This window comes from Takifugu rubripes, chromosome 11 (genome assembly GCF_901000725.2).
Source record: "Takifugu rubripes chromosome 11, fTakRub1.2, whole genome shotgun sequence".
Classification (NCBI taxonomy): Eukaryota; Metazoa; Chordata; class Actinopteri; order Tetraodontiformes; family Tetraodontidae; genus Takifugu; species Takifugu rubripes.
The window spans coordinates 6,540,936-6,553,566 of NC_042295.1; the positions used below are offsets into that span (position 1 = coordinate 6,540,936).

At 43.8% G+C, this 12,631-nt stretch overlaps 1 protein-coding gene and 1 long non-coding RNA gene across 4 annotated transcripts in view; one reads left to right on the forward strand and one right to left on the reverse strand.

Annotated features, from left to right (window-relative positions):
- gria4a (glutamate receptor, ionotropic, AMPA 4a) overlaps positions 1-5,237 on the forward strand; it is a 102,598-nt gene extending 97,361 nt beyond the window's left edge. For all 3 annotated transcript variants that reach the window (XM_029843531.1, XM_029843532.1, XM_029843533.1), the window contains 2 exons: positions 268-405; positions 2,422-5,237. In XM_029843531.1, coding sequence (XP_029699391.1) covers positions 268-405; positions 2,422-2,586 — 303 coding nt within the window. In that variant the 3' untranslated portion in view covers positions 2,587-5,237. The remainder of the gene's footprint in view (positions 1-267; positions 406-2,421) is intronic.
- A 3,360-nt stretch (positions 5,238-8,597) lies between these two features.
- On the reverse strand, positions 8,598-10,472 carry LOC115251470 (uncharacterized). The gene is made up of 3 exons (XR_003890024.1): positions 10,305-10,472; positions 9,721-9,841; positions 8,598-9,632 (listed from the first exon to the last, which is right to left on the reverse strand). It is a non-coding gene; the product is annotated as an uncharacterized lncRNA (long non-coding RNA).
- Positions 10,473-12,631: the final 2,159 nt, after the last annotated feature.

A 12,631-nucleotide genomic window follows, 5' to 3' on the forward strand; every position in this document is an offset into this window, starting at 1 on the left:
TAACTTCCCGTATACTTTTCTCTTTCTCTCTCTGCTTTTTCCCTCCTTGGCTGCCATGTTCCCACTTTCTCCCACTTGATTTTCTACCTTCTGTGACTTCCTTTATTTTCAACTCTGTCCGACTCTACCCTTTCATTTCCTTTTGTTTACCTGTCATTTCCCACCATGGTTTTCTGTTGGATCTTCATATCTGGTCCTGTTCTTGGCCCTCACACCTCATCACCAACACCCCCATCCCCCTTCCCCTTCCCGCCCTCCTGTCTCTAGGATAAGTCGTCTCAAGCTCTGAGTCTGTCCAACGTGGCCGGCGTCTTCTACATCCTTGTGGGCGGTCTTGGCCTGGCCATGCTGGTGGCGCTGGTTGAGTTCTGCTACAAGTCGCGAGCCGAGGCCAAACGCATGAAGGTGGACCTTAGCCCCCCCCACTGCCCCAGCCCCTCCCCCAGCACCCAGAATCTAGCCACTTATAGGGAGGGGTACAACGTGTACGGCTCCGAGGGGGTCAAGATATAGGGGTAGGATTTAGTGGCTGCCGAATAGTGGGACTGATGGTAGTTTGACTTTGGTGCTGTAGATTAATGTAATGTGGATGTAGAGGCGGAAGCAAGCGGCCTGTGCTAAATTGTTGTTCTTTCTGTGGTAATGAAGATGTGGTCAAGCATTGTGGAACCAATCAGAGCTTTAATTTAACACAAATGCTTATTTACCACTTAGTTAACCTCTTCGTGATATTTCTCCTTCCCTTTTTGTGAAATTCCTTCAGTCTGACTAGAGTGGATTTCTCCAACAACAAAGTTGGTTCCATCGTCTTTGGCTGCAGATCTTGATGACAATAATGATGTTGGCGAAAGGTTTACTGTCCGCATTCGTGGTGATGCTCTGCACCGATGGCTTCAACAGGCACCTGCATTATAACACATTTGTGAAGGAAAAGGAGTGCACAATATGTCAAAACACATTACTAGTAGCAGATTTTTCTGTTACTATGTAACAGTCAGTCCATCAGGGCAAATATAAACTACAAAAAAACAGTTCTTTATACTAAGGGGGGGTGCAAACCTTCAGGTCAAATCAAGACTCATTTGTAAGTTTTTATAGTGTAAAGCTTTATAATATTTATTTCATTATTAATCTATGATGCCATTTTCCCTTCAATTTCTTCTTGGCTAATTTATTTGAATGGCCTTGAGTGAGCTAACCGCATAATCTAGTGCTTGTCATGAAAATCATTCACAGGGTAATTAAATGAACCAATTCATCGACACCAGTTATGTCTTTTTACTGTTAGAATTTCAGATTTCTGCATTAGTGAAGGTCACACAATGGAAGAAATTAAAGTAACACCCAATAATGGAAGTTGTGCAGCTCTTTTACTGCCACTCAAAAGTAAAAGTAACTAAATTTTTTTATAAACTATAAAAGCTGTTTAAATAAACACTTCATATATAACAGCTGCTTCATTATGTTGCTGTTGTTAATGGTAAAGAGGAAGTAAAGGGCTTTAGAAACCCTCCTCATAGGATGCTGTATGCTCTTATTATACCAGTACTAAATACTGTATTAGTAGCAGAAACAACACAGGGAAGCTTAGTTGTGTAGTTTTAATTGAACAGTAATCAGGCAGACAGAAGTAACCCAATTACTGTAAATGTATGTGAATGCCTTTTAGATCTTTAAATTCATATCTAATTTATGGGACTGTATGAGTTTAAAAACATTGACAACAGCTTTGTCAATACTCTTGCTGAGTAGCACAAATTGCCCAACTCAGCATTAGCGGCATAATTTCAGGCTCTTTAGTTGCCTCAGAGTTTGTTTTTATCCAATAGCCGCAGCAACATTGTAACATCACAAAGTCACCTGTGTGTGAAGTGTCACCTTCCTCTGAGCAGTATAGTCAGTCTCACCCTCTCTATAAATCTTAAAGTTTTGTGCGTAAAGGCAACTTCTCATGTTTTCTGTTGGCTTTTTAAGGCCCCCACATTCTAAATCCTTCAAAATCTTCACCTGACTTTTCCTGAAACCCAGGACCCCTGAATGCAGATGTCTATAAACCAAATTGCTTTTTATACTTGTTGCCTGCTTTTTTTAAATAGTTGTGGCTTTATTGAAGTTCTGTGTGTTCTTGGAACCTTTCAGCCTTTACATTTGGGTGCTTTTATGCCAGAGTTGAAGTCAGCCCTAATTGATCATCTCATCAAGTTTGTAGAGATGAAAGAAAAATCTTATACCAGTGATTTTTACCAATACTCATGATAACAACTGTGAGTGTGAAAGCACCCTCTCTAATCATTTGTAGACCGTGTGTAGGTGTGTGCATGTGCATGCTGCCTGCATTTCTTGTACAGGAAGTGTGAATATGTCAAATGAAGACCTCCTCTCTACTGTTTCCCTGTTTCCCCCTTCATCTGTCCACATTAGCTGTCTTTTTCTGAAGCCATGCGGAACAAGGCCCGTCTGTCTATTACCGGTAGTGTGGGGGAGAATGGCCGCGTCTTGACGCCAGACTGTCCAAAAGCCGTGCATGCCGACCGCGCCTCCCTCCGACACCCCGGCCTTGCTGTGGTCTCATCAGGACTGCCCTGAAAACCAAATACACCTGCCGTGCCTTAGCAACAAACACACACACCATCACATGTTCATCCATAACACACACTGCAAATACTCAGATACACTAAACACACATTTGACATGCTTGAATACACAGATCCATAGCAAACATCATCATTGTCCATCCTTAGCTCATCTTGCTGCTGCCACTGACCTCTTCTACCAGAGACAACACCTGTGGACTCAACAGTTCAGAGATGTGACCTTCACATTTGCCCGCAGCATTCAATATTTTCCTGAAAATCCAGCACAGACTAAAGAACTATGAGCTGTGAACAAACCTGATCAATTATGATGGCGACACAAGATGATGAGATTGAGAAATAGAAGTGAAAGACAACAAAGCTATTTTGCTACCTGCGCTATAATCAATGTTGGCAAATAGGCCATACCTCTGACAACGCCTTATATAACATATTCTCATCATCATGGTCATTTGATCTTGCCTGCAAAGACGGACTGACAGGTATTCTCATCTTTAGAAGACCAGAAAACTGTAATCTTGAGCGTTCTGACTGTGTCAACTTGCTACGTTGCCATGGACCCTTTCAACCGAATGAAAATGCTTTCTTACTACACCAACATGGTTGGTCTCAGTCACAACGTTCACACCGGGTTCAGAAAGAAATGCATTCCTCCAGTAAACACATCATAATGACAGGAGGCACGTGTGTGTGTGTGTGTGTGTGTGTGTGTGTGTGTGTGAGAGAGAGAGAGAGAGTGTGTGTGTGTGTGTTCACATGTGTGTGTATGTAAAAGTGATTTTTCTAAAGGGCAAATGTGTGGTTTAATATCTATGTATAGTGATTGAAATTTAAAAATAAGAACAGCTTGATGTATTTAGCAACCCACAAAGTGATTCTCAACTCTAAACAAAATGTGGGCAATAAGCTGCAGTAATATCTCAGCCCATACATCCAGGATGAGACCCACCAGCTGGTGAAGCGATTCTGCCTCATGTCTCCCTGAATTATGAATTCAAATAAACAGATTCTGAAAGAGTCCAGCCGCAGCATCACTCTGACTCGTGACATGTTTATGGGATGTGCACCACATTTGACCCCGAATCTAAAGTGATTTGTGTGGATGTTGAATTCTCCAACAGAGGCGGACTCTGATGACTTGGCTCACCATTAGAGATGATTTTCCAGTGGCTGGTGGACGGTCAGAAAGCTTCATTTTGAAATTCTTGTAAATAGCTGTAGCAGAAGAGAATTCACTCATCCTTTTATAAGCATATTAGATAACATCGCAATAAAGAATATTAATGCAAATACCACTACTTGTAACTACTACTTGTTATTAATTACTTGAGATATATATATATATATATATATCAGAATATACCTACCTGCCGACGATTGTTTGCCATTGCGTTTACTGTCTTCTGTTATCTGACTGTTCCTTCTGGGATTGTTTGTTTGTTTTGATGTCTTTACAACATTGTGTCACATGTCTTTGTGGGTTCAGCGCATCTAATGAGTGTCCACTCACATGGACACACATATGTAAAAGTGCACATCTACACACACATACACACATTTCATACACAGTGTCAACTCAGAATGATCACTACGGCAACGATTTGGATGATTTTTACATTATTTCTGCCTGTTTTTCTGAGTGGCTCTTCACAGCTCTTTTATTGCATTGTTGTGGTTTTAGTCCACCATGTTTTATTGGTGCACTTTAAAAAGAATGAGAACCTTTTAAGAGAGGATGAGCCACTGTGAGTGTTCCACTGTAGGGAAACAATGCTATCTGACATTTAGACTGTAGCATTTGTGTTTCTTGTTTTATGTTAGCTCACTACTTTTTGACAAAGTTTTATTTTATTTTTTTTTTTAAATCTGTGTCTCAAAAACTGTTCAACCTCAGCAGGGTTAACCACAGCCACAGTAAACCTGGAACCATTATGCAAGGCAAAACTATTGAATACAGAGATGTTGAATACATGACATTACATATCCTGGTGAGAACTGTCTTGTGTGATTTGGACTTTATTATTATTATCATGGTTATTTTTGTGTGTTCTGCCTCATTCTAACCATCACCTTTCTCGCATGAGGACTCTCCTGGGGTTTCTGACAGAATAGACATCAAAACCTCACAACATAAATGTCTTCTGCTTCCTTTACTGTTACACATCATGTGCATCCATTAAAGTGCAGTTGTCTTATAGAGCTCCATTTCGGCAGTCTAGCTACAGTACCACCCTGCGCAGACACCTGCTCTTTCCTTTAGGTTCTTACTCCCAACTCAAGTCCCGACTGTTGGTCAGACGCCATCTGAGTTTCACACAGTGGATGTGACAGGCCACCTTCTAGTCTCAGAGCTAGTCTAGCTTTTTCCTGACTTATCAATAATGTTTGAGTGAGTCTGTGTATAGTTTAAAGTTAGAGCACCAGAATGGTCCAAGGCTCTATATCTAATCTACCTGTAATCATGCCGTCAGCAACTGGTTCCTGTCAGAGTGTCAGCAGATTTCATTATGTTGGAAGTAAGAATGTTTCCCATCTCCCACAGAACTGAACCCTTCATACTGAGCCATGTAGCATGGCTCTTCATCTGACATCTTTGGTTTCTGTCTCATTTGGTTTGTTTTCTAGTAAAACATCAGTGCTAAACCTGCTGTTTCTGTGTGGTTATTCTGTTCTATGTGCAGCCTTTTGCTACAGACACACCACAGAAACTAAAGTCAGCTCAGCTGACCTTGACAACTGAAATAAAGCGTGAACTTCCCAACAAGCAACAGTGGCAAGGAAAAACTCCCCTTTAACAGGAAGAAACCTTGAGCAGGACCAGGCTCATGTGTGGGGACCCTCCTGCTGATGGCCAGCTGGGTAGATGGGGAGGAGAAGGGGGAAGCACAGGTAGAGGAGAGAATAGGCAGAGATCAATCAATCAATCAATCAATCTTTATTTATATAGCGTCTGTTACAATCAAAATTGTTTCAAGGCGCTTTCCAGAATCCCAGGGCCTAACCCCAGACAAGCAACAGTGGCAAGGAAAAACTCCCCTTTAACAGGGAGAAACCTTGAGCAGGACCAGGCTCATGTAGGGGGACCCTCCTGCTGATGGCCAGCTGGGTAAAGAGAGAGGAGAGGAGAGGAGAGGAGAGGAGAGGAGAGGAGAGGAGAGGAGAGGAGAGGAGAGGGGGAGGGAGAGGAGAGGGAGAGGAGAGGAGGGGGAGAGGAAAGGAGAGGAGAGGAGAGGGAGGGGAAAGGAGAGGAGAGGAGAAGGAGAGGAGAAGAAGAGGGAGAGGAGAGGAGAAGGAGAAAGAGAGGGAGGGAGGGGGAGAGGAGAGGAGAGGAGGAGGGGGAGAGGAAAGGAAAGGAGAGGGAGGGGAAAGGAGAGGAGAAGGAGAGGGAGGGGGAGAGGAGAGGAGAGGAGAGGAGAGGCACAGAGCACAGAAACACACACAAAAATACACTATACAATGGGTCAGTGGGGCCAGAGGTCATCATGCAGCTCCGAAGGCGGCGATACCTGTAAATGAATAGGGGGAGAGAAGCAGAAAAACTACACAGGAATCAGCATAACTAGTCTGCTGGATGAGGAGGCGGAGAGGAGAGGAGAGGAGAGGAGAGGAGAGGAGAGGAGAGGAGAGGAAACCATGACCCAGTGGGGTGACAGAGGCCTGGTGATCATGTTTCCGGACCCCGGCAGCCTTGGCCTATAACAGCATAGCTAAGATGTGACCTAATAATTAGACAACCCTCTAAATATGATAATTGGTCTGTCTAGGATAATAACTGAAAATACATAATTACAGATAAAAAGGCGCTTTCAAAGAGAAAGGTTTTAAGTCTTAAGTAGAGATGGAGTCAGCCTCCCATACCTGGACAGGGAGCTGGTTTCACAGCAAGGGGGCCTGGTAGCTAAATGCTCAGCCCCTCCATTCTACCTTTAGAGACTCTGGGGACCAGTAAGTAAACCAGCATTCTGAGAACGGAGCGGTCTATTGGGATTATAAGGCATCACTAGCTCCTCCAGGTAGGATGGAGGTAGGCCACTGAGGACCTTGTAGGTCAGAAGAAGAATTTTAAAAATTATTCTAAATTTAATGGGCAGCCATTGAAGAGATGGCTGCAGGCCTATTACAGGCGTAATGTGATCTCTTTTGTCAATACCTGTCAGAACTCTAGCTGCAGCAATTTGAATCACCTGGTGGCTTCTCAAAGAGTTGTTTGGAAACTCTGATAAAGAATTACAATTGTCCAGCCTGTAAATAATAAATGCATGGACTAACTTTTCAGCATTATGCCACGTCAGTAGTTTCCTGATCTTTGCGATATTTCTCAGGTGAAAAAAGGCACTTCTAGAGACTATTTTAATGTGTGAGTTAAAGGACAGATTTTGGTCAAAAGTTCCTCCCAGAGAGACTAGAGGCTAAGGAGATACCATCTAGAGTGATACGAGAAGGAAATTTGGACATCCAAAACTTTGTGTTTAAGACAGGTTTGAAGCTTCACTAACTGCTCTGTCTCCTCCGGGTTCATGGATAAATATAGCTCAGTGTCATCAGTGTAACGATGACAATTTATTCCATGCTGTTGAATGTTTCCTAAGGGGAACATGTATAAGGTGAAAAGGATTGGTCCAAGTACAGAACCTTGTGGAACTTCATGGCTAACTCTACTGTATGAAGAGGGAACACCATGGACATGAGCAAACTGGTATCCATCTAATAAATGTGATCTGAACCAGTCTAGTGCTGTCTCTTTAATCCCAATCATATGTAACAGGATGCTGTGATCAACTGTATCAGAAGCAGCACTGAGTTCCAGCAGAACCAGCATAGAAGCCAGTCCATGATCTGAAGCTATAATTAGCTGAAGGTCATTAGTGACTTTAATAAATGACAGGGGTGTGGTGAAACAACACAGCAGTTCCTGACAGTTTTAATAAACAGCTCTATTAAAAGCATGCGGGTAAGGAATCACAACCCTCTGTGGCATGCAAAAAACACCACAAGAGGGCAAAGTCCAAACAAAGACAAGGCAAATACTCTTGAACAGGCACAGAAGGTTGTCAGGTTTACCGGGGCATTAACAGAGAAGTCCAAGGCAGACAGGGTCAAAACCAGTAAATCCAATCAAACAAAGTGTTGGAGAGTCAGGCATGGAGTGATAACAATCTGGCAAGAAATGAATGTACAGCAGTGGCTTAAATAGGCCTAAGAGGGAGCAACAGGTGAAAATGATGAAGGCTGATCAGATGGGTGAGGAGGAGAGGCATGGCAGAGCGAGTGGAATTTTCCACCTCAGCATGAGAGCAGAAGAACAGGCAGTGACAATAAGTGCTGTTTCTATGCTGTGGTGAGCGCTAAAGCCTGACTGAAACATCTCAAACAGGCTGTTTCTCTGTAAGTCCTCCAGGAACTGAGTCACTACCACCTTCTCAATAATTTTAGAGATAAAAGGAAGGATGGATATAGGCCAATAATTTGCTAACACATCAGGATCCAGTGATGCTGTATTAAGCTATCATTGGTAAAACATCCTTCAACAAGTGTGTTGGGATGGGATCTAAGAGAGACGTGGTGGACTTGGATTTATGAATTAGCGAAGACGCCTCAGAAAAATATATAGGAGTGAAGGAGTTTAAGGGCTCGTTGGAGACCCTGTATGTTCCCACAGTCAGCACATCTGGTGATGGTCCAGTGACTGTTGGAATTGCCTGATTAGCTTTTTCTCTGATAGTTAGAACACATGTCTGATCAGTGAAGGAGCTCATGAAGTCTTAACCACTAAGGGAAGAAGGGATACATGGATCTAGCCAGCAACGAAGCGACGACATGCAACTAAACATTTAATCGCTGGCCAGATTGGGGAGGGGACCAGAAAATGCTACGGAGTGGACATCGTTTTTGCATAATTGCACACCGACAGTGGTAACAATATTTTTAAAATAAAAAGATGGTACAGGTGTAAACTAAATAAAAGCACAAAGAATGAAGATATAGCTTTACTACATAGTTCAATGTACTTTAATAATGCACTAAAGGCCCAGCTCAGAATCCGGTAATATTGCATGCTCATTTCACATCAATAAATAAAACTCATATAATACATGAGGCTATCTATTCTGTAAATGTTTATATTTTGCACAATAAAACTTTGTAACATTAATATACTTTCACAACACTTTTGTCGCAATATGATCAGAAAGGTTTATAAAGCAAATAAATCTGGTGAGAACTTAGACGTTGGTAGAGTTGATCTAAGCTACACTTTAACTGTATTTGGCTGAATGTCATAACGTGTCTGTTACTATAGGTTAAACTTAGTTATGACATAGGAAACATAAACTGACTAGTTAAAAGGTTCATTTAACTTTGTTCCTTTTCAATATTTGACTGTGTGAGATATTTCCCTGAGATACTATATAAAAACTCAAATCATAGGCAATTTTTTTATACAAATGATCTGATAAATGTAACCTTTATAAAGGAGCAATATACTGTACACCAAATGGGCTTTTTAATGTAACTACATTACATTTAGTATTTGTTTTGAATGAATTAAAACAAGAGTAACATGATACTCGTGTCTCATACAGCAGTGTGAGACTTTGTGACAGACAGGCCGGACAATTCCATGAAGCTTCTATTCTGAGGCTCTCTGCTCTGTGTATTTCACACATTGGTGGTTTCATCTTCTCATAAGAGACAAACTATAGCAGCTTATTCATGTGAGATATGACCCTGCTCCTGTCGCGGCACACAAACATGGAGCCTTCATCGTGGTGTGAAGACCAGGAGGAAACATTTCAGATGATGGGTGGACTGTTGTAGCAGTTTATGATGGAACTGATTGTCCCAGGTGGTGCAGCATGATTGTGTTCCACCTCTGTGTTGTGCTGTGGAACCGCAGGTATGCTGTATTGCGTCAGTGAGGAGCTGACACTTCTACTGTAGATCACTTATCCGCTTTTCCCATCATCTCCAAGCGCTGCTTCACTCCTCTGCAGAGGCTTCACACTGAGAACTTGTGCTGGTTATTACTTTCCCATTGACCTGGAGATGAAGCCATTTTAGAGCAGTTCACCTCCCTCACCTCTTGATCGCATAAATCTGAGGGAATACAGAGAAGCAGCGCTCTTACCACTTTTTTGATTTTCTTTGGTTCATTTAATCTGGCACTTCTCTCCCTTCTATTGTCCTTCGTGTGTTCAGCCATTTCCTCATTTCTCATTTGCTTTCAGCTCTGCTCTTTAGTCTTTTTCCTGTGCAAGACATTACTTTCATATCCTGTCATACAGGAAGCTTTATCCTTCAACCACAGAGGACACACAGGTCTGTGACTAGTTTAGAGCTCTTTATCTGACTTTATCACTCATATTAATATGGGATATTTGCCTAGATTTATATTCCTGCATTTTATTCTCTCCTCCCTGAACTGCTGCAGAAAATCTTAGCTAACATCTACATAAATTTATCTCAAATTACAATTATTGTGACAGGTATGGTATGGACCCAAGTGCAGTACAAAACAGGCAATGAACTGATGATCAGTTAACAGGTTTATTAACTGCAATCTAGCAAACAAAGAACAGCTCGAGGGCGGAGCAGTGGACTTGGTCGAGGCAGACAAAAAGTCAATAACCAGGAGGCAGGCAGAATCAGGCAAACAGTCCAGAGGGAGACTGGCTGAGCTCGTGGTCAAAACAGAAGACAGAGTTAATTTACCAGGGGTCAGGCAGAACAGGCGGGGTCGAGTCCGGGAAGACAGGCTGGTAAATGCTGGAAAATCGTGCATAGCAGAGAACAATCTTGCACTGAGTGAGTGTGAGGCTGGAGAATATATGCTGGTAGGTGAGCTGATTGATGAGTGAGGGCAGGTGTGTGATCAGTGACTGAGAGCAGGTGTGTGATCAGTGACTGAGAGCAGGTGTGATGATCAGAGGGTGTGGTGTGAGCAGGGCAGTGGAAAAGTACTGAGTCCATGGGCTGGAGCAGAGTGTGGCAATTATTACTATTTTATTTCTTCATACTTTCCTGTGAAAACACAATTATTACTAGAGCAATAACAGAAATTAAGTGGAAAGGACACCTGTCTTTAGTTTAAGCACAATTTCACTGGTTGCACATGAAAGTACCCACGGACGGACGGACGGACGGACGGACGGACAGACAGACAGACAGACAGACAAGTTATTAGTTAGTCACAGTTCAAATCCTCCAGCTGGACCAGGAGTTTGGGACATGCTGCTCACTTTCCACTGTATTCAGGAGAGAACTGATCATTAATTACCAAAGATATGGGATAAGGAGGGAGAGGGAGGGAGGGGCAGAGAGAGAGATAGAGGGAGAGGTAGGGGGAGAGATTCACATGTATTATTCACAATTACATTTACATGTTTCAGAGGGAGACAATGGAGATCTTCAACTATTCAAAATCAAACAATTTTCCTAACTAAATACCGGACGTCTCTCACTCCCCAGATGTCTTCAAATCGACTAATTTGTTCTGTTAGTTCATATAAATTAAATAAAAAATCCACGGTCTTCCATATGGATAGCTTAGCCATCCCCGAGGTGACAGCCTGAAAGAAAAACCCTCCCCCAACCCCAGAAACCACCTCTGTGGCTCTGTAGAAATATTTATAGTCTCTTAAAGTCTCTGGGCAATCCATCCAGTCCTGGAGGTGGACCAGAAGCCATCGGTCCCACCGCAGCAGTAAGTTCCTCCAAGGAGACGTTAGCGTCCAGGGTAGGCTGGTCCCTCTGGCTCAGCCGAGGAAGTCCCTGCTGTAGCTCATCCTCCCTGGTGCAGTCCTCCGCCCTGTAGAGGGCGCCGTAGAAGTCCACAGTGTGTCTCCTCATCACACTCTGGTCAGCTAATTGGGAGCTCTTAGCATGTTTTAACCTTTTTTCGTCTTTTCTGTCTCAGCATCTTTCTCATCGCCGTCATGTGTTTCTTTAGACGGTACCGTTTCCTTTCGTCGAGGAGGTCGACTCCTACAGCCTTCTGTAACGTCAGCGCACTCTTCAAAAACTTTTCTGGGTCTGGGAAATAATCAGCCACCTTCACAGACTGGCCAAAGGTTTCATCCAGGAAGTTGGTGACGTCTTCCAGGGTGTACAGGTCCCCACTAAGGGACTAAGAGTCTGCTACAGACCCACAGTCGGAGTCAGAGTCAGACTCCATCACCTCCTCCCCTCACTCATCAACACTCTGCATCTCAACTGGCTGATCAGTGAGCTGCACACCAGCAGCCTGACCTTGGTCATCACTGACCCCCTCCGCTCCTGTCTGCTCCTCCTGTCTGTACATTCACTCCCATCTGCACCTCCTCTGTTACTCCTGTCTGCACCTCCTCTACTGCTCCTGCCTGCACATTCACTCCCATCTGCACCTCCTCTGCTGCTGCTGTCTCAACACTCATCCCTATCTGCACCTCCTCTACTGCTCCTTCTCTTCCTGCCCTGAATGCAGCTAAACATTCACCAGCTCCTCTTTGCCCCCCTACCTGTCCGCTAGTGCCCCCTCCTGCATCGGCCGCCACCTCGTCACCACCGCCACTCTGCGGGGCGACGTGGCTCGACATGGCGCCGATGTGAGCGCCCTCATTAGCGGGTGTGTGAGGGCAAGCGACACGCTTGTGTCCCACATCCACACACTCAAAACACCTCGTGCGCCCAGAGCTAGCATACACCATGTAGTTTCCTGTAACGGAATTTTAACCGTTTGGAGAAGTAAACAATGAATCTAAGTTACTGCATAGGAGATGGTTTATTCAGTCAGGATACTTGCGCGGATGCATGCAGAGAGATCTCTACTAAGCGTACACAGTTCTGATCTTATATAGTCGAAGGCCCGCCTCCGAGGCACGGACACAGGATGTCTTCACAGCATGTGAGCGCTGCATGCACCGCATGTGTTTGGTGCCTTCACAGCATGTGTTCCGGCTGGTGCAAGACGTTGAATGGCTGAGAATGCACCCCCCCCCCCCCCCCCCCCCCCCCCTCAGTTGTTTGACACAGGTCTCCTTTGAACCTCAGGGCGCCTTTGT